This window comes from Crinia signifera, chromosome 1, assembly GCF_055691185.1.
Source record: "Crinia signifera chromosome 1, ASM5569118v1, whole genome shotgun sequence".
Lineage (NCBI taxonomy): Eukaryota > Metazoa > Chordata > Amphibia > Anura > Myobatrachidae > Crinia > Crinia signifera.
In genome coordinates, this window is record NC_139217.1 from 240,616,159 (window position 1) to 240,640,198 (window position 24,040).

The 24,040-nt window shown below is 42.9% G+C and overlaps 1 protein-coding gene across 1 annotated transcript in view; it reads left to right on the forward strand.

The window, feature by feature from the left end:
• The first annotated feature begins 200 nt into the window (after positions 1 to 200).
• ELL (elongation factor for RNA polymerase II) overlaps positions 201 to 24,040 on the forward strand; it is a 90,637-nt gene continuing 66,797 nt past the window's right edge. The window contains exon 1 of the mRNA XM_083179450.1: positions 201 to 464. Coding sequence (XP_083035576.1) covers positions 267 to 464 — 198 coding nt within the window. The 5' untranslated portion in view covers positions 201 to 266. The remainder of the gene's footprint in view (positions 465 to 24,040) is intronic.

The window sequence follows — 24,040 nt, forward strand, 5'->3', positions numbered from 1 at the left end:
GCTGACTTCCTACTACCTGCCAATCATCTCCCTAACGCAGCTCGACCTGTTACACACGGAACAGCATAGGCCACGCCCTTTTCCGGTTATTCTGCAGCCAATTACCACCAAGCAAACCTTCCAGAATATATACGGTACTGTCGTCATGGGCTTCCTATCAATGCAGCACCAAGCCACGCCCCCTATCCCTCAGATTAGTTGCGTATTGGCGGGATCCCAAATACGACAACTCCGTCAGCCAACCGCGCGGCCTGTGTAATAATGCAATGAGGGGGCGTGGCCAGCAGGGGGGGCGCAGGGCCAGCAGAGGTGGCGGTGGGAATGGTGTTGTTAAGATGGCGGCACTGCAGGAGGAACGGAGTTACGGGCTGTCCTGCGGAAGGGTCGGAGGCAGGGTGTCCGTCTTCCACGTCAAACTCACCGACAGCGCCCTGAGGGCATTCGAGAGCTACCAGAACAGCCAGGTATAGCGGGCTGGGGAGCAGGAGTGTTGGGTGACCTCCTGTTGGGGGCTCCTCCTGCTGTCCGGGCTGCTTAACTCCTTCACTGCTGCTGAGGGGTAAGAGGGGCACATTGTTAGGCTCCCTTTCCCTTGTTGGCTCTTCCCCTGGAGTGTGATCTGGACGGGGCCCTGCTCAGTTTCTCCCTACTAAATGTCTGCAAGAGTTGGGTGACCTCCTTATAAGGCGGTGCACTATCCTCACACTGTCCTAGTGCCCCTGTGCCCTGACCCGGGCACCCCTCCCCCTCCCTTCCTCCCTCTCCCCCCATTACCCCTGTACCCTGAGGTGTTCTCCTTCCCACCGCTAGGTGCTAACTCTATGCCTGCAACTTCTGCCTCCCCCACCCCTGTGCTGCCTGGGTCCTCTTGTGTCTCTCTGTGAATAGCTACATGCTATATGTTGCTTCACCCCCTAATATGGTGTCTGACATGAGTGTGAGTCCTACTAAGTGCTCCCTCATGTACCGTATATGGCCGGTCAGAGACTTGGGCAAACCCTAATAAATCATAGGGTAAATAAGTTCCTTGTCACAGGGATGCCAATCTGCCAATTGCTCTATAAAAGTTGTCTGTGCCCATTGACAGTGAGAGGGCCACAGCCTTCCTTTCCCTGCTAGCTTCTCTGTAGTACCTCTGCTGCCCTGCAGGAACAAGTTTTGCTATGATTCTTTTCTACAAATGCTCTTACATGTCTCTGAAGCTATGTTGTCTTACCACCAGCAAGATAAGATGTTTCTTCAGTTTCTACAATGCTTGTTGCAGGTCTAGGCTGCTGGTTTAAATTGGCCTATCTTTTGGTTTCTTTCAAAAAAAAAAAAAATTAGGTTCTTTAATTAAATTCTGCATACTTTTGCAAGTTATTGTAGCCTTTTCTACAAGAGTGATGCAGTATATGTATAAGCACTATTACCAGTCCTAATCCAATAGTTAAGAAAACCACTTAACATCTATTGATTTTTTCTTCTCAGCATTTAGTCCCGAATCTCATGGCGCCTGTCACTGTCAGCAGTTGTGACTGTACTCAAAATCATGATAAACTATGTTTTCATTTGTGAACACTATCCGGTACACTTGTTAAACATTTATACATCCTAATGTCATACTGTGTCTGTATAAATAGGTTTACTCAACCATTTACAAAGAAAATAATTTTAAATGGAGGGTACAACTGATTCCCTGCACTTAGGGGTGGATGTGAAGTAGTGAAAAGATTTGTTCTGGGCAACTTCTCCAATTAGCTTCCAGGTAGCATCTATAAAGTACATTTTATAAAATCTTAGAGGCTGAATGGTTGCTATTGGCAACTACTTCATTCCTAACCTAATGTGCCGTCAGAGCACTTGTAACAGTGACACATTGCAGGCACAACATTTGTGTTATTGGTCTACTGTAATTATCTTGGTGTGTACAGGTATAGCACCTCCATTGAATTGTGTTTAATTCTGTGTACAAACCAGGCTGAAGGAATAGTAATATCTGCAGACCCGTCTTTATTCTAGAACCCTGCATCTTTCTAAACCCATGCCATTCCTCTTCCCTGCGTGGGGAGTAACTCTGCTGTTGTTCTTTTAGCACAGTGTGGTCTGTATTTCAGCACTGAGATGAAGACTATACATGTGGTAGAAGTACCACCACAGGCATGGGTTTAGAAATATGCAGGATTCTAGAATCCAACAGTTAGTGAACTACAGATGCAGTTCTGTAGAATGAACACTAGTTAAATACATACACACTTGCAAATCATCACGACTGGGCAGTAGATGTACTTGTGTATGCTCAGTTGTGATGTTAGTCATACCCCTTTCAGACAGAAAAGTCTGAAAACCCCGGCAAGTACATGTAATTTGCCGTGTAATGCCGTGTAATTTTGCTGGTAGTAGCCTGACCCCCCCCCCCTTCACACAGGGTTGAAAATTTCTACCCGGTAATTTGCTGAATAACACAGTTGTGTGTGAGGGTCATAAATACCGTGTCCTTGACCCTGGTCAATTCCAGGGTCGGAGACATGGGATTTACGACACGGGTGTGCCCTTTCACACAGAAAAAGGACCCGTGTTATTCATGAAATTACCGGGTAGAACTGCTTCACCCGGTAATTTCGTTTTCCGTCTGAAAGGGGAATCACTGGTGTTGGTCCCCTGTACACTCAGCACGATAGCAGAGTCAACGCTATTTGTCTTTGAACGTCATTGTTCAGACATATCAGGGGTATGCACTATGTGATGCGGTCGGTTTACCTACAATCGAAATCCCGACGGTCAAAATACGACAACCATTGACAGACGGTCAAAATACCGACATGATTTTTTTTTTTCATTGAAACCAACTTGTACATACTTTACCATCCCAGTGGATATGGAGGGGGAATATAATAGTGGTGCCGAGCGCAGCGAGGCACCGTGCCCGAAGCATGGGGTTCATGACGATCTATGTCAACATACAGACCCCCAAAAAATATGAAGAACGTATCTAATTTTTGACCATGTCAGTATTTTGACTGTCTGTCAATTGCTGTCAGTATTTTGACCGTTGGTATTTTGATTGTAGGTAAATCAAACCGAACCCCCCCCCCCCCCCCAGTATACCAAATGTTCAGTTTAGCTGTCAATATATCATCTAATATGTACCACAAGTTAAGGTGTGTTCACACCAGGTTTTTTTTTTCTTTTTTAAATATACATAACACATTGTCACAACGTTATTGAGTATATCATCTAGTGTATACGCACTATATTAGCGAGGTCGTCCATACCTGCATGGCAATGGAGGATATCGCTAAAGAGGGCCATGCTGAGAAATGCAGCATGGCCCCTGTCGTCACTTACTGCTCTGAGCTTCAGCAAGTGTGTATGCACTCAGGGGCAAGATTTGCTTTCCTGACCATGCGTGCACACTATATTGTCCGTTTGATTGAAGGTCGATGTTTCGAAGTACTATATATCTTTGACTGGCGACTTTCAGATATATCGCATTGGCCATGCACCACAGCCATTGCCCGATATGTCAGAGCATCCTGCTGTCCACTGGCCGCCATCAATGATTGCTCCTGCATATACACCTACAGTCTTTAGCCTGATTAGCTGAACTTAAGTGATGGTACGATGATTGCAAAGGTGTAGCTAGCTTTAGTTCTGTGATCACTGTGTATGCAGAGCATGATGTAAACTCGGAAGTTAGGTTAAGGTTCGGCTGCGGGAGGGGTGGGTTAGGCTGATGGTCATGTTAAAATCGCACACCTATGTACATTTTACTTTCACACACATGCTCATGTATTGTCACATACCTAAAGACACACACACATCTCTATCTGTCATGCACACAGTCAAAAATATTCAGTATTTACAAACACAGTGCCTCTGCCATGTGTCACACTCACCATTTCATCCTCACCTGCTCAGGCTGATGTTAGGTCTCCTCCACTGTTCATGCTGCTGGCTGGCCTGGCACTGACTGTACTGTGTAGCTCTGCCCCCTTTTTGGACCTTTGGCTGCACTGTAGTGAGGTAACAAGTAAACTACAGCTCATTGCAGCAAAGGCTGCTGGGAATGGTAGTTTATTTTCTTAACGGTAGGGCTTCTGGACATGGGGAAGCTCCACTGGACACTACAAGCTCACTGCTTTAGGGGGTTGTCCATTCCCGCTGCTCCTTCAAGGAGTGTTGTGGCTAGAAGGTACCTGGAGAATGCAGTTTAATTTGATATGCGACAATTCTATATTACATGTGACTCTGTATCGGGAACTGGTATTGGCAAGTCTCTGTGTACAAAGTGCTACCATGTAGCAGCCTCAGCTTTTTGTAATACAAGTTCCATTGTGCGCTATATACAGACTCTGTCACAGACAATATACAGTTGTTGCATTTCAAATTAACTAGCACAGTTTCTTGGTATGTCCTTGTCACAGTGTTGCAACTAAGATGCGTTTTCGTCAACACAAAAAAAAAAGTATGTCACAACAAGAGCATGTCAATAAGTGGATTCTTCAACAGTGTTTTTGCAAGTGCTTACTTATTTGCATATTTATGAATGGAAATTGTAGGATACAATCCTAGTTCTATACTTATAATTGAGGCAAGTTGTTCTCTATGGCTCAGTGCACATGGCTGTTAAACTCTGGCATTACATTCCCGGTTTTAAAGCTATACATTCATGAGTTCAGATGGTTAAATCATATTGACTGATGTGCTAATTTAAAACCCTCTGCTCAAGCATGGATATTCTTTAAACCTGGACTGTAATGGAGCAGCTTGGGAACATCTGGTTTAAACTATGTAGTAGAATGTATCTGTAGACCCATTCTGTTTTAACATAGCCTGCAACATTGGGTTAAGGTTGGGTGCAAAGGCATGAATCGGAACAATATATCTGCTATATCGTCTTGCAGATTGTTTGTTGGGTCAGCTTGTTGGGCTGCTGCACGCCTAATGGAGCAGACCAGGACTTGTTTTGGGGGGAAAATAGCTGCTACATTGTAGTAGGGGTGGCCAACCAATCAGCCATTGAGCCAAAAAATATATTTATGGTAAGACAACGAGATGATACCATGCAAAAACATGGGGGTGGCTTAGCTCACACATTATTAGGTTGCGGCCTAGCACATTTATTCTATGTGACACCTCCACTTCACACTAGCAGAACATTTATGTTTATCTTTATTTTAAACCAGCAGCCCATTTGATATATTTAGAACACAATTTATTTAACATTTAGCAGCCCATTTAAGCACTACACCATGGGTCTTCAAACTGCGGCCCTCCAGATGTTGTGAAACTACAAATCCCAGCATGCCTTGCCACAGTTTTGCTATAAGGGAGTGTTAAAACTGTGGCAAGGCATGGTGGAATTTGTAGTTTCACAACATCAGGAGGGCCGCAGTTTGAAGACCCATGCACTACACAATGGCAAATGAGACCTTACTATAGGCCTTATTCTGGTCTGTGCGGCCGGAGCCGAATATGCGGCCAGGACCATGCGTCCTAAACCCCGCCTTCCTTACGGATCGCTCACTCCGTCCGAATGCGGTAAGCAGCTGACCGCACGGAGCACGAGTATATTTCTCATGTATACACCTCCTCCATCTCTGGGAACCTCCCCCATCATTCGATGGTCGCAGACCATCGAATGCAGGATCGAGTGGTCAGGCAGCTCGGGCATTTCTCCGTGCAAAAGCAGGGATCTGGGCGGGCAGCTGACATCCGGCAATGTCATATTTCCGCCCCCTACACGTGCGTCACGGCCGCATTACCATACGTACGCCCAGCGTTTTCATGGGAACGCCCATGAAACGCGGGGCGTATGCATATGTTAATGAGTCCAAACAGCCCTTCACGCCCCTCTCCTCCCCCTGTTCGTAGTGTAAACAATTCATGCGGAATTTGGACGTATGTCCCTTTCGCACATGCGCAGATATGCCTCTGCACATGCGCAAACACAAAACATCGGCGGAACGAACGCACGTGGACATATCCGCACCAACCAGAATAAGGGCCTATGTTATTATTGCAGCACTCAGTTGCAGGCTAAGGCTACAACTGAATTGGTCCCCACCACTAGTGACTAAAATAATTTACAAGCCTAGGAAAGTAGCTGGTCCAATAGGGTGAAGCACTGAGTAGCTGATCTAAATATGGCATCTAAAAAGGATCCTCCCTGGCGTCTCCTTTTTTTATAATTTTATACAAGCGCGAGGGCTGCGTTTGCCAAGGCATACAAGGCGAACCCAGTCCTTCTGTCTCACCCAAATTTGCAGGAGTTGTTCGACTGCCTGTACTTGGAGGGGGGCTTAGCCAGTGGGAAAAGCTGACAGCTGCTGTTAAGAGTTCAGCAGTATGCCAGGGCTGTGGGGGAGCAGCTTCTCATTAAGAGAAGAGACGCATGTGGACCAGGAGCCATGGGTTGTCCATCCCTGTTGTAGCAATTCATGTGCAAATTCAGAAACTCAGTCGTACAGAGCAAACAAGTGTCATATAAAATTAATCCATTTTAATCTGTGTTGTAGTCCTGGTGTGTCTTAAATTGGGTGCACAATATGTGTTTTTCGCTAACGATATGCGCGTTAACGATATCATGCATACAATGTAGTGCAGGGCTGGCCAAACCAGTCCTCGAGATCAACCAACGGTCCGCGTTTCCCAAATCACCTAGCTGGTGCACAGCTGTAGTCATAACTAACTCACATTTTCAAAAATGCTGCAGTCATTCCTACTATTCACAGGTTGCCTGAAAAACATGGAACTGTTGGTAGATCTCGAGGACAGGTTTGGCCACCCCTGGTGTAGTGTGTATGCAATATATCCTTAACTAGGCACACTCCTACAGGTTGTTAATGAGACACCCCACCCCCCCAGTCATCTGAAACTGCAGTCAAATTTGACTCCACCGTTGATGACTGCGTCTTCAGCTGGATGACTTCTCTTAATGATATCATTCAGTGTGTATGCAGTATATCGTTCATCCTGGAGCACCATTGATATCACCCATGTTGCGATTCATATAGTATGTACATAGCTCTGGGGTAGCCAACCCTAGTCCTCGAGAGCTACCAACAGTGCATGTTTTGCAGGTCTCCTCACAGAATCACAAGTGAGCTAATTAGCTCCATCTGTGTATCTTTTAAAATGTGTCGGTGATTAATGAGTGCAGCTGGAAAATGTGAACTGTTGGTAGCTCTCGAGGGCTAGGGTTGGCTACCACTAGCATAGCTTAAGATGCACTTTTGTGCAAAAAGATGTCTGATACTAGAATAGGCTCATCCAACCAGATGCACTAAGAGGGGCTGTTTGGATTTAACTCAGGTCTTAAATCCCAGGTTGCTGCCTCTGTTAAAGAGCAGGGTCAGCAACCTGGACTTTAAAGCCCCATACACACTGGGCAATTGTCAACTGAAAGCCACTCAGTTTACTCGTCTGAGAGGCTTTCAGCTGGAAAGCCGCCATGTGTGTACAGGGCCGCCGTGAGCTCCCGCATCATCGCTGGTGGTCGCTGCTCCTCTGCTCGTATTATTGGCAGATGAATGAGGGAGTGGACTGCTTTCCATAGCGTCCTGCTATGGAAAGTTGTCCACCCCAGGGAAAATCGCCCAGTATGTATGCACCGAGCATGTTTCAGCCTAGCGAAAATGAGATGGAGATCTCTCTCCCTCTCTAAGACCCAGGTTGACCTTTTACACCGAAAAAGTACCCAAGTTCAGCCAATTACCGGATTGAAAAGTTTCAACCCGGTAATATACTGATCGGTGGGAAAGGGGTATTACATTCATTTAAATTACACTAATTTAATTTTGATTATACGAATGTTTGAGGACAATGTCTGGGTGGGAAATGAAAACTTGTAGTCTGTCATGTGTTCAGTTAATGATGATCATGGTAGAACTGTGTGTTTCAGGTACTGGAACAGTCACTTGCGTGAACAGTAATTCTGTGCCTTTCATGAATTCAGGTGTTTCAATCCGATGGCCAAGGTGGAGGCATAATGGTATAAGGCTGTTTTTTACTGTCTGGGCTAGGCCCCTCATCTCCAGTGAAGGGCAATCTTAAGGGTATGGGTCATAGGGTTGACTCAATTAAGGCACCGCTTTCTGTTATTTTTGTAAGTCCAATGAGTGCAGCTAGTGTATGTATTTTATTTCTATTAGTGTTTGTATATAGAATAGATTTTTTTTATTTTCTAGTTTAGTGATATTCAACACATTTTCTTAATTTTAAAATTGATTTATGGGATTCAGAGTAGAATTCATTTTTGTTTAAGGCATGTGAACTAATGGGCATCTATCCAGCCATTAAATTGTTGCTCTGATTAGGCGCCCATTAGCCATGGCACACACTTTAGTTTGTACCGCCAGAGGTGGTGCACTAAAATGTCTGGTAGTTTGGGCACCCAAACCTACTCTTCCATTCATGCTTATAAATTTAGTCTGGTTTAGCCACGTTAGCTGCTGCAACGCAATTAATTAAGGATCGGATTCAGACCTGCTTGCTAGGCTGCATATACTCGCAGCCGAAGTGAACAGGTCAGCATTGCCCGCCAACGAGAACACATCCCCAAACTGCCATTTGAGCACCCAACCCATAGAATTTTACCACGCTAAATAAAGATATTAACCAGTCACTGAACAAAAAGTGTTTCATTACAGGCTAAATTCAATATTTGTTTGAAAAATATTAACATTTTATAAACCATCTGTAAAAATTACAATAAACAAATGTTCATATATTGAAGAAAAATCAAACCTGCTGATTAGGTAAATAATCAAACCCCTCCCACACCATAGTTGTTATCCTCAGTGTATCTGATTGTAAAACTCAAACCTTTATACATCGGCACTGTGCATTTTATATAGCATTTTGGAAATAATTAGGCAGTGCGTTACGTTAGTATTTTGACAGAAAAGCAGCTCTGCATCATTCAAACCTTAAAGTCATGTGAGTTCAGGATCGGAATCCAACTTAAGCTGGCCATACACACACATTTATCTGTCCAATCTATCTGGTGGTAGCAAAGACCTGGAAATATATGGGAGAAAATTACAAACAAAAATTTGATCCCAAATGCTGGAAAACATACAAAAATTATTGCTTGGATAAATTTGGTACAAATTTGATCTAAGTTATCACTGTCTGTTTTCCAGCGTTGTGATGGCATGTAGTCTCTGATACTCTAAAGAAGGGATGGGCAATAAGCTGCCCTTCAGCTGTTTATGAACTACACCTCCCAGCATGCCTTGCATCATGGCCAAATGGCAAAATTAAGGCAAGGCATGCTGTCACGTGTAGTTCATCAACAGCCGCAAGGCTACTTATTGCTCACCCCTGCTTCTAAAGGGTAATACAGAGCACTTGTGTAACCAAGCAGGAGTTAATAATGGACATTCCTTAATTTACCTACAAACTCGGTTGTGTTTAATTTTACCTACAAACTCGGTTGTGTTTAATTTGACCTACAAACTCGGTTGTGTTTAATTTACCTACAAACTCGGTTGTGTTTAATTTACCTACAAACTCGGTTGTGTTTAATTTACCTACAAACTCGGTTGTGTGTGTTTTTTATTGCTACAGTTCCCTATAAAGACCATTTAAGTGACAAGGCATCTATTTAGTAGACTGTTAATATAAACAGTCTTTATATAATATATTAGCATTTTAATCAATGCAAAAATTATCAAAGCATGTGTAAACGCCAAGGAGCTTCCATATGGCACTATATACAAAATGTGTGTAGATGTCACCCACAATAAATATGTATGTACATACAGCAGACTGTCATTTTTGGCATGCACAGCTTTTTCTCAGCAACTCTGTTATAGAGTAGCTTCTCAGTACAGGCTGATGCCATTTATTAGCAGTAATCTGGTATTGCATATTTCTCCTGTGGGACTAGCTATTCTGATTTCTATTTACTTTCTTGTGCTGCCTGCCTTTTAGCCAGACACGTAATGCATGTTATAGGCGCAATGTTATGTACATGTTATTGGCCAATGTAAGTACTGCACATGTGTTCCAATGGCTTTAGCACAGAGACACAGGACTTTAGCATTTTAAGTTCTCCCCATGAAGCCGCCTCCAATCATGTTCAAGCTGTGTCGGACCCAGGTACATTAAGGTGTGGGAATGACTGGCAGAGGGCAGCAGCAAAGAGACCCAAAGTTGATGTCTGCAGCAGAGGTCAGATTAGATTGAAGGGTATGGGCAGGGGTCTTCAAACTGTGGCCCTCCAGATGTTGTGAAACTACAAATCCCAGCATGCCTTGCCACAGTTTTAACACTCCCTTATAGCAAAGCTGTGGCAAGGCATGCTGGGATTTGTAGTTTCACAACATCTGGAGGGCCATTGTTTGAAGACCCATGGGTATGGGTCATAGGGTTCATGTGAGTTAAAGTTTTTTTTTTTTTGTCCCAAATGTTGACATGGACACCGTCTGTGTGCCACGTCCCCTTGCATGGCTCCATGCGCTTGCCATGTTTCAGGAACGGTGCCCCGCTATGCTCGGCACACTATTTTATTCTCCCTCCTTGACCCTTGTGGATGGTAGGGCATTAATTGCCACATGTTGGCTAAAAAAAGGTCGTAGGACACGTACCGCCGCCCCTCGCAAGCTCGCTGCGCTCACCACGCTTCAGGTTGGCGTTGATAGTGGGGGTGGTAGTGTGAAAAATGACATTTGGGGTGCATTTTACATGATTTCAAGTCATGTCCTTAATTTCAGTGAAAAATTGCATCGCATCAGATCGCATGCGATGCAATTGCATGCGATCACATGCGATTTTTACAAAAATGCATGAAAACACGGTAAAATCGCATGCCACTACATATGGCATGCGATGGGAGCTGTGAAAGTACACAAGTACCGTTTTTTGTTTATAACTAGTAAAAATCTCCCAAAAACTTGTTATGTTATTATAGGGTATTGCATGTAGAAGTTTTGAGGGGGGCTGTAACATAACAAAGTGTGGAAAAAGTGAAGCGCTGCGAATACTTTCCAGATGCACTGTAAAAAAAGACAAAAACTACCTGTGGGCCAAGGTTTGTAACTTGTTACTCCTCTGTGACCATCTGACTGGAAATGGACTCTCTTGCATACTTAAGTAAAATAGAACTTCTTGTACGTTAAGTCTCCTATATTTAAAAATCTGTTGTTGATGAGATAGCGTGTCAAATTTCAAGCACAAAATTATTCAAAATCGTGTATAAAATTTATTAGATAAATGCATTTTGTGTTGAGACTTGGGTCTCATCCCTAAAGGTGCCCATACACGTTACAATTATTGTATACAATATCGCATCTCTGTTTTGCGATGAGATCTAGTACAAAATGTATGTGCTGCACATACATTTTGTACTAGATCTCATCTCATCGCAAAACAGATGCGATATTGTATACAATAATTGTAATGGTTATGGGCACCTTTTAAAATATATCCCAAATACATGGTGCAATAAAAGGAACAGATGTTTTCAAGGTGCAGAACAAGTGAACGTCAGTTCATTTTATTGCACCATGGATTTGGGATAAATTACTTTGCATCCATTGAAGCCTCCGAGTGCCACTGCTTTCTTGTCGCTTATCATCCATACTCTTAGGAGGCACCGGAGCACTGCCAACACGGCAAGTGAGAAGCCTCCGAGTGCCACTGCTTTCTTGAGAGAGAGAGAGATAATATATATATCTATCTATATCTCTGGTGAAGAAAACCGGCACTCCAGCGTTTTAGTGTATATATATATATATATATATATATATATATATATATAAGTGCATAGCCCTTATGCTTTTAGCTGGTTGAAAAATCTAAAGGGTGCACCTCTCCCAGTAGTCCATTCCCGATCCACTACACATTTTATTAAGTTGATGGTGCCTTCGTTTGAATGCCATTATTACTTTAACATGACTGCCCCTAAAATCCAAATTATTGCTTCTGTCAGTAAGTGTGTAAATGTTTAATCTCTTCAGACATTCCTTATCTGGAATGTGGAAGTGAGCTGTTTGAAAAATATTTAATAAGACTGTCCCAGTTTCAGATTATTTGTGTGCGCCCTTCATTGGAACACCATATCTGTGTTTTACATGGAGAAACTCTGATTAGGAATGAGGGTGTTCTTGTGGTAGGAAACGCCTTCTATTTGATTTACATTTATATATCTGGTACCAATACATTTTTTTTTTTTTTTTAAAGCAATGTTTTTCCTTCCAAGCAATGAGTAGCACAGGCTTATACCATTTTGCTGCTGAGCCTGTTTTGGCACTTTTAGGGCTGGTCAGAATCAGTAGTAATAATTATCAGCCATTACCACACACATTCTATTTTTCTTCTTACTTTTACAAGGAGACTTTGAATTCTACTACAATGGCATTCTTGTGCTTGCTTCTCGTGAGGCAAAGACACCCCCCCCCCCCCCCCCCCAAAATTACCAAAAGAGCCTAAGCCTACCCTTTAGAGCGGGCATGTCCAACGTTGGCCCTCCAGATGTTGTGAAACTACACATCCCAGCATGCTTTGCAATGCTTTTAGCATTCTCTAATAGCAAAACTGTTGCAAAGCATGCTGGGATGTGTAGTTTCACAACATCTGGAGGGCCAACGTTGGACATGTCTGCTTTACAGCTTTACCCTAACCTTTGAACCCTTCAGCCAAACCCCAAATACCCCCTGGCCTAACCCTTACATGCTCAACATATCGGTTGCCCGGCATCTTATAGTATTCTGACTAAAGTCCGGGATGCTACCTGTACTTGATCACACTTTAGTTTTACTGGAAGCCAAACAACCTACCATAATAGTTTTGGATTGTGAGTAGAAACCGGATTACCCAGAGGAAATCTACGCAAGTACAGGTCGGTATTAAACCCATGACTTTAGTGCTATGAAGCAGCAATTAAACCCAGTGCACAATCATCACTGCCCTAAAATTGAGGGCTAGTTCTTCAGAGATATAGGCCAGTATTCAATGAGAAAAATTTGCCTTGTTTTATGGCGAGTTTGTGCTGTTTTCGCGTTGGAAGGAGCATTTTGCTCTCCAAAAGTGAACCACCCTATTCAATGTGATATTTTCGCCGTGTCTCTCCGTGTAGCAATTCTCCATCTTTTCATGGAGAACTGGAATGTGAACTTTTAAACTAAAGTTTTTTTTTTTTAAATTTTGGTGTAAAAAAATCAGGATTTTTTTTTTTTCTGTGAAGGGGCATGTTATTTTTATTCATGTGCTTATAGCACATGAATATATATTTAATTTAAAAAAAAATATTATTATTTATTTTTTTTTTTTTACACAGAGCAGCCAGCAGGGGGCCGGAGCGCTCGAGCCGCTCATTAGATATTCATATATTCACTGCATCCGATCATTACATATGCACGATCGGGTGCAGTGAATACTGGGCCCCCCGCTGGCTATAGGGGGGGGCAGCTTGTGCTGCCTGGGTCCCGGGGAGCCCACCTCCCCTCCACATATGTTCAGGGGCAGCCAGGGAGACTTTAATCTACCTGGCTGCCACCGTCCCCCGGCTCCCTACCAGCTCCCTGCCGCGGACACTCGTCCGCTGCAGGGGTTAAGACTCGCCGCGAGTGGCAGCGAGTCTTAACCACATTGAATAGTGGGAGCAGGAGAGGCAGCGAGCCCTCCGGAACAGGGCGAGTGCATGGCGAGCGAAAAAATCTCTCGCCATGCACGGAGAATATTTCACGTTGAATACTGCCCATAGAAGGGATGAGGTTATTTGGAGTTCACACTAGCTAATCTAGGCATTAGGAAAACATGCCCCTCTAGACTTGCATCCTGGCATCAATTAACACTGGTGTACACTAATTTGAGTTGGTTTTTGTTTTCTTCTTTTTATTATGTCTGTACTTGACACTTTATGTAGTGTTCTTGTCTAGCGAACACCAAAAAATAAAGGTGTGCAGAGTTGGAAAGAGGCTGATGAAATCATGCTAGATGCTCTCGCCATATACACCAGGTCTACTAATGTGTCTGCAATACAGGTTAATGATATTTGGTTATCACTATACAATATTACCCGGGTATTCAATTTTCAATTCTCACGACTATTGTTCCGTCCCAGCAGCTTTTTTTTTTTTTTTTTTTGCACAACTGCATATCGACAGGCGGGATTCAATGTCCCGATTGGCGAAAATAATGCATATCCATGTAAACGGTAGTGGGTTGTCGAGATTCGACTGTGATCGCGACAGTTATCGACAGAACGGGCCTGTTCGCTTTTAAAGTCTGTCTGCCTTTTCAATGCTGTTGTGCAACACTACATGGAAATTGCGGCAGGGATTGAATACCCCCCTGTCTTTTTTTTTTTGTTTCTGTAGTCCAAATGCTCTGGGTTATATATGGTTTGGTACTTGTGTACTAGCACGGCGCCCATCGCAGACCATAAGGCATGCGATGGTATGCGATGCAATGTTACGCGATGTTATACAATTTAAAATTGTATACCATAGCATTGTATGCCATTCTATCGCATATACAATGGTATGCGATTTAAAATTGTATAAGCACACTAATGGGTTTTTCCATGTTAAAAGTGGCCCATATAAGTTAAACATGATGGGTGCTTAGTATGTTAAAAGCACCCCCACTATCAACGCCAACCCGAAGCGTGGCGAGCGGCGGCGGTACGCGTCCTACCACCTTTTCATACCCCCACTATCCATGTGGGCGTGGAGTTGATTTTATATAGTGTGGCGAGCGCACGCGAAATACATGTAAAGTAATACGCGGGGCTCGCTGTGAGCCCCGCGTATTACTTTACATGTATTCTGCGTGCGCTCGCCACACTATATAAAATTAACTCCACGTGGATAGTGGGGGTATGAAAAGGTCAGAGGACGCGTACCGCCACCCCTCGCGCGCTCGCCACGCGTCGGGATGGCGTTCATAGTGGAGGTGCATTTAACATTGTAAGCCCCCATTAGGGGCTTATACAATTAAACATCGTATAGGGGGCTTATACAATTTAAAATCGCATTGATGCGATTGTCGTGCGACCTATTATCGTGGGCGCCGTGCTAGTACACAAGTACCTATGGTTTTATTTTAACCCTTTGAGTGCCAAGTGAATTTGTGAAAATTGGCAAGCAAATATATATATTTTTTTATACTAATGACCTGTGATGTTTACCTTTTTATAAAGATATTTTTTTTTAACACTATTTGAATTGATATAACAAATGTTGGAGACACTGACATTTTTAGACAATATATTGCATATCTTAGATTATAGCACTCATATTGTATGCATCTCACAGATGTTAATTTTTAGCAGGATATTTGTGCATTGCTCAAAGATGTTGGCACTCAAAGGGTTAATAACCCTCCTGGAGACCACTACAGTAAGGGTGAAATTTAGTTGGCTGTGGTAACATGCATGGCTAATTGAAATAGCATTGCTATTGAATTAGCCCCACACGCTGCAGTGTTTTTAATTTATTTTTATCCCAGGTAAATAGACATTTTCTGGGTGTAATGTCCAGGAACTTATCCAGGATTCTATAGGTTTATATCCGTTAACATAATAATTCCTAGGTCAGAAAAAATGTCTCTTATTCAGTGATCGAGAACCCCCCAAAATTGTGGGCACCCAGGACCCCAGCATGTGCAGTCCATGCACCGGCCTCTACGGTCCTGCGAAGGCATGCTTAATGCTGCTCATGCTTCCCAGCACTGGCAGTCCGTGCTCTCCTGTAATAGCACCAGCGGCCAGCTCTGTAGAGCACTGGTGGCGGGTAGCTTAAGGAGTAGGAGTGCTTTGACAGCAGGCTCCCGTGAGCAGCAGCGGGTCGTCCATGCAGAAGGACGCAGTGTGAATGTCTGCCTCTACAGTGCTGAAGATCAGGGCACAACACAGGGTGTCTGCCTCTACCATGCTGCAGATCAGGGCACAACAGGGACGGAGCTGTCCCTGTGGGGATAGGGCTTAGCCACCCTGCAGCTGTTGAACCGTATAGCGGCAGGGGGTGGAATGGTCAGTTCTGCATGTCCGTTCATACATTTGCCCTGTATATCGGCTTGTCGAGTAGCGTACCCCGTCTCCTCCTTACATGGGAGAAGTGGTATCAGTGCACATAACTTGCGCTGATACCCCTACTTCCCCATAACGACACTTCGTGCATTTGCCCCACTTTGTTGTATGCACAACAAAGGAAGTTTGAGGGACAACTCCATAGCAGTATTTCCCAAACTCCAGGTTTTATAAACACTGCTTTATGTTGCTGTGGAGTTGTACCCTGAACTGCCTTTGTGGTGCAGAGCAGAGTTTGGTGAACTCTGGTATAAACAATTAACCAGATGAGGAAATACTGTGTAAAAAGGCCTTGAGTTATAAATCTGACTACAGGCCCCCATCCATCTAAGCTCTGCTTCCACCAATAGATCCCCCGATTATTGCCCATCTTTGTTTGGCAGTTTGTTTGGGGGAATCCAGGAAATCACAGATTATCAATACTCCAGATAAACCGACGCAGCTGTTGTGGGATACAGAAACTGTGGCAATGTATTGTAACGTATGTGAGCATTTGCTCCTCTTTGCAGCAAGTTGAAGAAAAATCTAGGCCTAAAGAAGCCCATAGACGCTCCGTTCTGTACTATGCGATGCGTGCTCCCGCGCATCACATAGTACGGTACAAAAAGTGCTGCACATACTTTTTGTACTAGGTACACATCGTATCGGATCGCAGTGCATGCACAAGGCATGCAATCCGATACGATGTGTACTTTAAAAGTACGAAACGGACAGTGTATGGGGGGCTATAATATCCTTGGAGGGTTGTGTCATAAATTAATCTTTGTTTGCAGGTTGGTATAGAATAGAAATTTTAGAGAACAGGTAAAGTAAGTCTTTTAGAGTGTACAGATGGGGACTGTTTTTTCCTTTTTTCTAGTAGAATCTACTAGAGGCGTCCAGCAGCAGCCGTCACTCTTCACGCTGTTGTTCAGGGGAAGTAGGGTACTTAAGTTGCTAATTTTTATATGGCCCCTGAATGATTTGATCAATTTCCAAATGGCACTTGGTAAATAAAAGGTTCCCTACCCCTGTAGTAACTGAATAGGGTATCTCCACCAGAGCGAATATACATATAGGTGTAATTTCAAAATCCATTTATCTATTCACATCTGTTGTGTCTATAGTGCTCAGATAATTATTTAATTATGGCTCCTTTCCAAAAATGAAATTGTTCTATAAGACCCATACACACTAGACGAGATGGTAAAAGATATTGCTCAGGAGGGCTATTATACTATGACTAAGTGTGTACCCCCGTATTAACGATCCACACTCCTGTGCATCGTTAATGACACTCTACCTTGCCTGAACATGTACAATCAAGGTCCTCGTTAATGATGGTGTAGTGTTGCCCCTGCTCCTCCTGCCATTGACATGACGATGCTGGGTCCACCAATATCTGGGATAGACTAGTATGTATGGGGTTTCAGGTACAGTTTTGTCATTGACAGGTTTTGTAAGAAATTAATACTTTGGAATACAGATTCCTTACTGAGGTCCTAAAGCATTGCAGACTCACATTCCTTTCAATGTTTTGAATTCTTATGCCAATCAAGTCTGTTCTAGAGAGAAACAAATTTGGAAAGGTTTCAAGAGTTTTTTCACGTTATTGAAAAACCCTCAGTTCAATCCAGTAAATTGCCCAAATGCTGCTACAACACTCCCTAGCACAATATAGTTGCTGGACAAGAAGGGTAGTTACAGAATCTAAAGCAAAACTTCTGTGGTGTGTATGGCTCTACCCTCTCCAGACTGTGCTTCTACCTCTTTGACCTCAATGTCTCATCACAACTCCACCTCTGCCAATCATCTGCGACATTGTGATGTCTCTCAAGGTTCTGCATGAACAAAAAGGTGAAAAGTGACTTTCTTTTCGATTGTCAAATCTGTCCCGGAATGGAATACCTACCTAAGGGTATGATGTATCAAACTACAAAAAGTGATAAACCTCCAGCCAATCAGCTCCTACCTGTCATTTTTCTAACTGAGCCTGTAACATGACAGTTAGGAGCTGATTGGCTGCCTGTTTTATCACTCCATTTTATCACTTTTTGAAGCTTGATACATCTGGCCCATAAGACTGACATTATAGTTTTATCACCCTTCTCAGCTCCAGCATTTTACTATCTATTGATGATCACCCTATCTGTTCAGTCCACTAAATCGGTTATCCTAGACCAGTGGTCGCCAACCTTATTTGGGGTGTGAGCTACTCGAGAAAAATGAAACAGCTTGAAGAGCTACTAAAAATGTAGTAAAAAAAATCTGCTAATTTCTCATGTGGTCCCTGTACCTGTCTAGCCAACTTCGAACGGATCCCCTCTCCATCTTGCAGTGACTCCCAACTACCTTCCCACTTATGGGGAATGTCAGCTGTTCTGCTGTCTCCCACCAGTGGCTACCGGTGGTGTGCATCTTTGTAGATCCCCGGAGCAGTCTCCACTCTGCTATGGGACAATGACACTGGATCGCTCTGCAGCTGGTGGTGGCTTCCGGGTTCTCTCTTCCTGCCTTGTGGTGGCTCCAGGATTCAGGCACCTAATACCAGCTGACAGCAGTACTGTAGCTAGGCGAGCTACCCAAACTATGACCGTGAGCTACTGGTAGCTCGCGAGCTACAGGTTGGAGACCACTGTCCTAGACCTTGCCCTTTCCGTCCAGCCCCTCATTTAGGCTCTCGCACTGTTGCAGCTGCCACCTTCGCAATATCTTCTCTCACGATAGGTAAGGAAGTCCCTCATCCACCAACTATTCTCCTTACTGTATGACTGCGACCTTCCTTAATCTGCTCCAATCCATCCTCAGTTGTGATGCCCATGTTGTCTTGACAACTGACCTGCTTTTGCCAGGCTCTACACTGATTTTTCCTGAAACCCGTTTTCACCTCGAATTTTGCTATGAAAGTTTTTGTTATAAGATTGTATAGCATATTAATAATGCACATAATACACATCCTAGACAAACACCTGCTACCGTCTGCCAAACCACTCAGATTAGATAATTCTATAATGGGACATAAATCCAAAGTACATTGTATGACTGACAATGGAAGGGCTGAGGAAAATGTTTTTTTTTTTCCGTGGGACTATCCTTTTGGCCCAGATTCTGGCGTCCCTTCTCCCAATACCCACTGTTATCGGATATTATGCAAGCAAAGCAGAAACCGTGGTAAGCAGCTGCTGGGACCTGCAATAAGATTAAGGATTAATCCCCCAATCCCACATGTTTTCACCCATTTGCAGTTCCATTTTCAGCCAATGAAAACAGCCACTAATTTGATACCGCACTTATGACCGTTGGTCATTAATTTGCGATATATGGATGCTATTTTCGGCCGGAGCTGCATCAGGGATAAGAGGATTCCCCTTTATCTTGATCCCATCAGGTTATGTGCAAAATCAATTTACTAGCCATCGAACTCTCCAGTTAATCTGACCCATATAGATCAAATCTGCCCATTCCATTTTGAAAAACTGCTCAATCTGTGGCAGTTATTCTTCTCCATAAACACAGACTGTAGTAGATAAGTGTTTTTGTTTTCTTCCCCCAAAAATTGATGATTAAACTTTTTTTTTCCACTCTGTTACAGTAAGGTTTTTGTGAATCTCTAAAATAAATTTTACCGTAAAGATCACAAGTTTTGTATTGTTATAATGCAATGTTGTTTGCAGACTTTAGTACTACATTACAACAAACACTGCTTTGGATGTGCTTAATTTTGGGACTATTTTCTTTCCCTGGGTTAACACTTGAGTGAAAAATGTTCCTTTTAACACATTCTTCATTTAGTCAGTCTAGGATTTGTGCCAAATCTCTGAGCCAGAAATTGCACTGTTAGAATTCTGCATGACTCAGACATGTTATTGTAAAACCAATTGCTGGAAATTGGGGGGAGGGGGGGGGGAGTTGTTGCATATGCCTGTCTTTTTCGATAGCTGATGATCAGCTACATATTGAGATCTTATTTTGCTTGGTGGGTTTTTTTTTTTTTTTATATTACCTTGGAATTTCCTCCCTGGGTTTTTTTTTTTTTCTTCAGATAATTTTTCAAACAGCAAAAAAAAAACCTTAAATCCTTTTATATGTGGTAATTTACTTTGTGGGGTAAAGGGAGGTAGCCTGAGTGTTTTTTACGCCTGGGACAATTCAGTTACAATCACTTTTCAGTCGCTTTCTTGCATGGTAAATTAACCTGGAACCTGGGTTAACCCATATTAGTGTTAACTCTGGGCTGTTATGTAGGTCAACATGCCTTATCCAATTTCTAGACCCACGAAATGCGCCCATTTATGATAATCACAGAAATAGATGTCGTATGCATGGCATCTATTCACATTGAGGGGAGAACTTGGGGGGAGACTAGCACCACCACAAGTGGTGCCAATGTAGCCAAGCCCTCTCTGTGTGGCACCCTGGGAAGCCCTCCACACACCTCGGGGCCCATCACTGCCTCTGCTCTGCAAGGAGCACTACATATAATCAGTGACAGTTACCCAGAACTATATGTTAACACTTCATCAGCAGCTGCTCGAAGGGCATTTAATGCAAATTCTATTTGAGTGTTGAGTAGACCTGAAACAAAAATCTGCATGCAATGCAGCCTGCTGGTGATGCAGATGGTAATTATCGGTGGCTAACTGATCTGACCTTAAAGCCCTACAACAAAATTACCCCCATAGCATCCACCAGAAGACTATACTCTATGCCAGTGGTTCTCAAACTCTGCCCCCCCCCCCACACCAACAGTTCAACTCTTCTAGGTCACCCAGCAGGTGCACTCATTACTCACTGACACGTTTGAAATGATCCACAGGTGGCACTAATTATTTCACTTGTCATTCTTTGTAGAGACACTGTTCGGGGTACTTGAGGACCGAGGTTGTGAACCACTGCTTTATGCTATAAATTATAACAGATTGCCCTCCAGGTATTTGACCTTTTTGTGCAGTTCTGATAAGGGGCTTCATCACACAAAAATTCCTGTGGAAGCATGCTATATGGTTATGGTGCCTTCCAGTTGAATAACTTGGTGATCGGTTTTGGTTTTTAATTCCTAGAACTGCTCTACAGCACCGGGCTTTGAAAAACATGTAGGGTAAACGGTTATACAAGTGAATGACTGGGGTTATATGATTATGCTGCTTATCCAACTCCTGAATGATATACTAAAAGCATGGTTTTGGGTATGCAGACAAAACCACTTGTATTCAGTATGTGACGCTAAACATGATGGGCCAAAGTGTAAGAACTGCTGAATTTGGATTCTGTCAGAACTCAGTTTTGTTTAATGATCCAATCTCTAAAGGTGCGTACCCACGGTACTATTTATGTTCCGTATGATATTGTATAAGATTTCCCAGGAAAGTCCCAGTGTTCAAAAGCATAAGATTTGTGCTTAAAATAACATACAATGTGCATAAGATATCATATACGATATGACGTTACAGCTGTACTACACTATACTATCTTCTGCTTTCTAGACAGAATTGAGTTGCATGTTCACCCGAGCAGCTCCCTGTCAGACGACCAGCGGGAGCGCGCTTCGTACGTCGGATAGTGCATACACACAGTAAGATATAGTGCACTATCTAGCATGCTATTCGAAGCTAGCTAGATAGTGTGCTAGATTTTGCACTATATCTTACCGTGGATGCGCACCTTTTACAAGTCATAGTTTTGCCTTGAAAATGATTGCCCTTTAAAAAAAAAAAAAAACTGCTGCTGCTGAACTCGGAAACTATTTCATTTGACCATGTATACCTCATGTTTTAAACCTACATGGTTGTTCTAATTTAAGTTGTCAGCACGCCATTATCCCCATTGTCATCAACATTTTGGGGCCAATCATATTTGCTGCAATTTCCCTTGTGGTGCAGTTGAGTCAATAAACCTTATTTCTGCACTTGCTGATTTTCGGTTTTGCAGTCCAGGGTGAGATTGGTCATTAGCGGAACAATTTCTGGCACCCTTGCTGACGTTTCTGTGCCATTGCAGTCAAACCGTTAAAAGCATTGATGCCTATTTTGAAATGGTAACTAGATTGCATTATTTTTCCTTTTAAATTAAACCTTAAAATTCAAAGAACTAGTATAGGTGCCCATACATGTTACAATTATTGTATACAATATCGCATCTCGGTTTTGCGATTTTAGATGAGATCTATTACAAAAAGTATGTGCCGCACCAACTTTTTGTACTAGATCTCATCGCAAAACTGAGATGCGATATTGTATACAATAATTGTAACTTATATGGGCACCTTTTAATAACGCAAAACTATATTCCTACATCGTCAGGCATTGCAAAATTGCTACGTTTTTGCCATGTTAACTGCTGTCTCCTCTGCATAGATTTTCATGGCTTTTTTTTTTTTTTTTAAAACCTTCCAGTCTATTTACACTCTGTCTCGCTAAACTTGTTGCCCTGACTTCTCCTTGATAACCAAGGGGATGTTTGTTTCTGGCCTGCGGTGTAGACTGTTATATCCTCATCTCCCAGGCTATAATAAGAGTATTTTACACACAACCAAAACAGTCATTAGACTGTAAGTCTGCATTTTGGTTTTTATTTCCACTTCACCAGCTAATTATGGTGTCCAGACAATATTTTAAACCCTTTTTAAATGACTTGTGACAGAATTTAAAGTTACATTATGTAAAAGACCCATACACATAAAAGATTTTAATTTGGAAAGACTCAAAATCTCTGCTAGATCTATCTATCACCAAGTAGTGCATACACACTGAGCTATTTTTCCAAAGAGCAAGAGATTTTTAACCCCTTCCCGACATATGACGTACATTTACGTCATATGTCGGTTGGGGGTGAATCAAGCCAGCTCACGGAGTGAGCTGGCTTGATAGAGAGCAGGTAATGGCTGTATATTACAGCCATGTCCCTGCTCTCACGGCCACGAGCGGCGAGTTCGCCGATCGCGGCCGTTTAACCCTTTAAGCACCGCGGGCAAAGCGCCCGCAGTGCTTAAATAGCTGATCGGAGGGGGGGCGCCCCCCTCCGGCGCCGATCGGGGCCCCCCGCAGCGCGATCGGAGGGTGCCGATCGGTTGCCATGGTAGCCAGGGGTCTAATGTAGACCCCTGTGCTGTCCGTGTATTCATACCTATTACATCCTGCCTCAGGCAGGATGTAATAGGAAGTGAAAAAAATCACTACGTTCAGCCATAGAGCTCTATGGCTGAACCTAGTACAGGCGATCGCGCCCCCTAGTGGTCAAGTACACTAGGGGGCCTTGTAGTAAAAGTAAAAAAAAAAAAAAAATAAAGTTTAAAAATAAAAAAAAAATAATAAAATATTAAAAGTTCAAATCACCCCCCTTTCCCCATTTCCCAAATAAAAATAAATAAATAATAAAAAAAATAAACATATTTGGTATCGCCGCGTTCCTAAAAGTCCGATCTATTAAAATATAACATTAGTTATCCCGCACGGTTAAAGGCGTAAACGGAAAATAATCCCCAACGCCAAAACTACGCTTTTTGGTCGCATCGCCTACCCAAAAAAAAATAGCTAAAAGAGATCAGAAAGTCGCCCATATCCCATAATGGTATTAATTAAAAAGTACACTTCAGCCCGCAAAAAATGAGCCCTCACCCAGGTCCGTAGGTGGAAAAATAAAAAAGTTATAAGCCGCAGAACATGGCGACGCGACGCAAATTCGAAAAACCGTAACATTTTCTATTTTTTTTTTTAGTGGTAAAATGTAACGAAAACTATATAAGTTTGGTATTACCGGAATCGTAACGACCCATAGAATAAAGATAACCCATCATTTTAAACGAACTATGAACTCCAAAAAAACCGTAACCAGCGCAAAATTGTGGAATTGCGTTTTTTTTTTTTTTTACCCCACATTGAATTATTTCCTGATTCCCCAGAATATTATACGGTATAGTAAATGGTACCATTAGAAAGTACAACTTGTCCCGCAAAAAAAAAGCCCTCATGTGTCTATATAGCCGGAAAATTAAAAAAGTTACGCTTATTTGAACACAAGGAGGAAAAAAAAAAAAAAAATTAC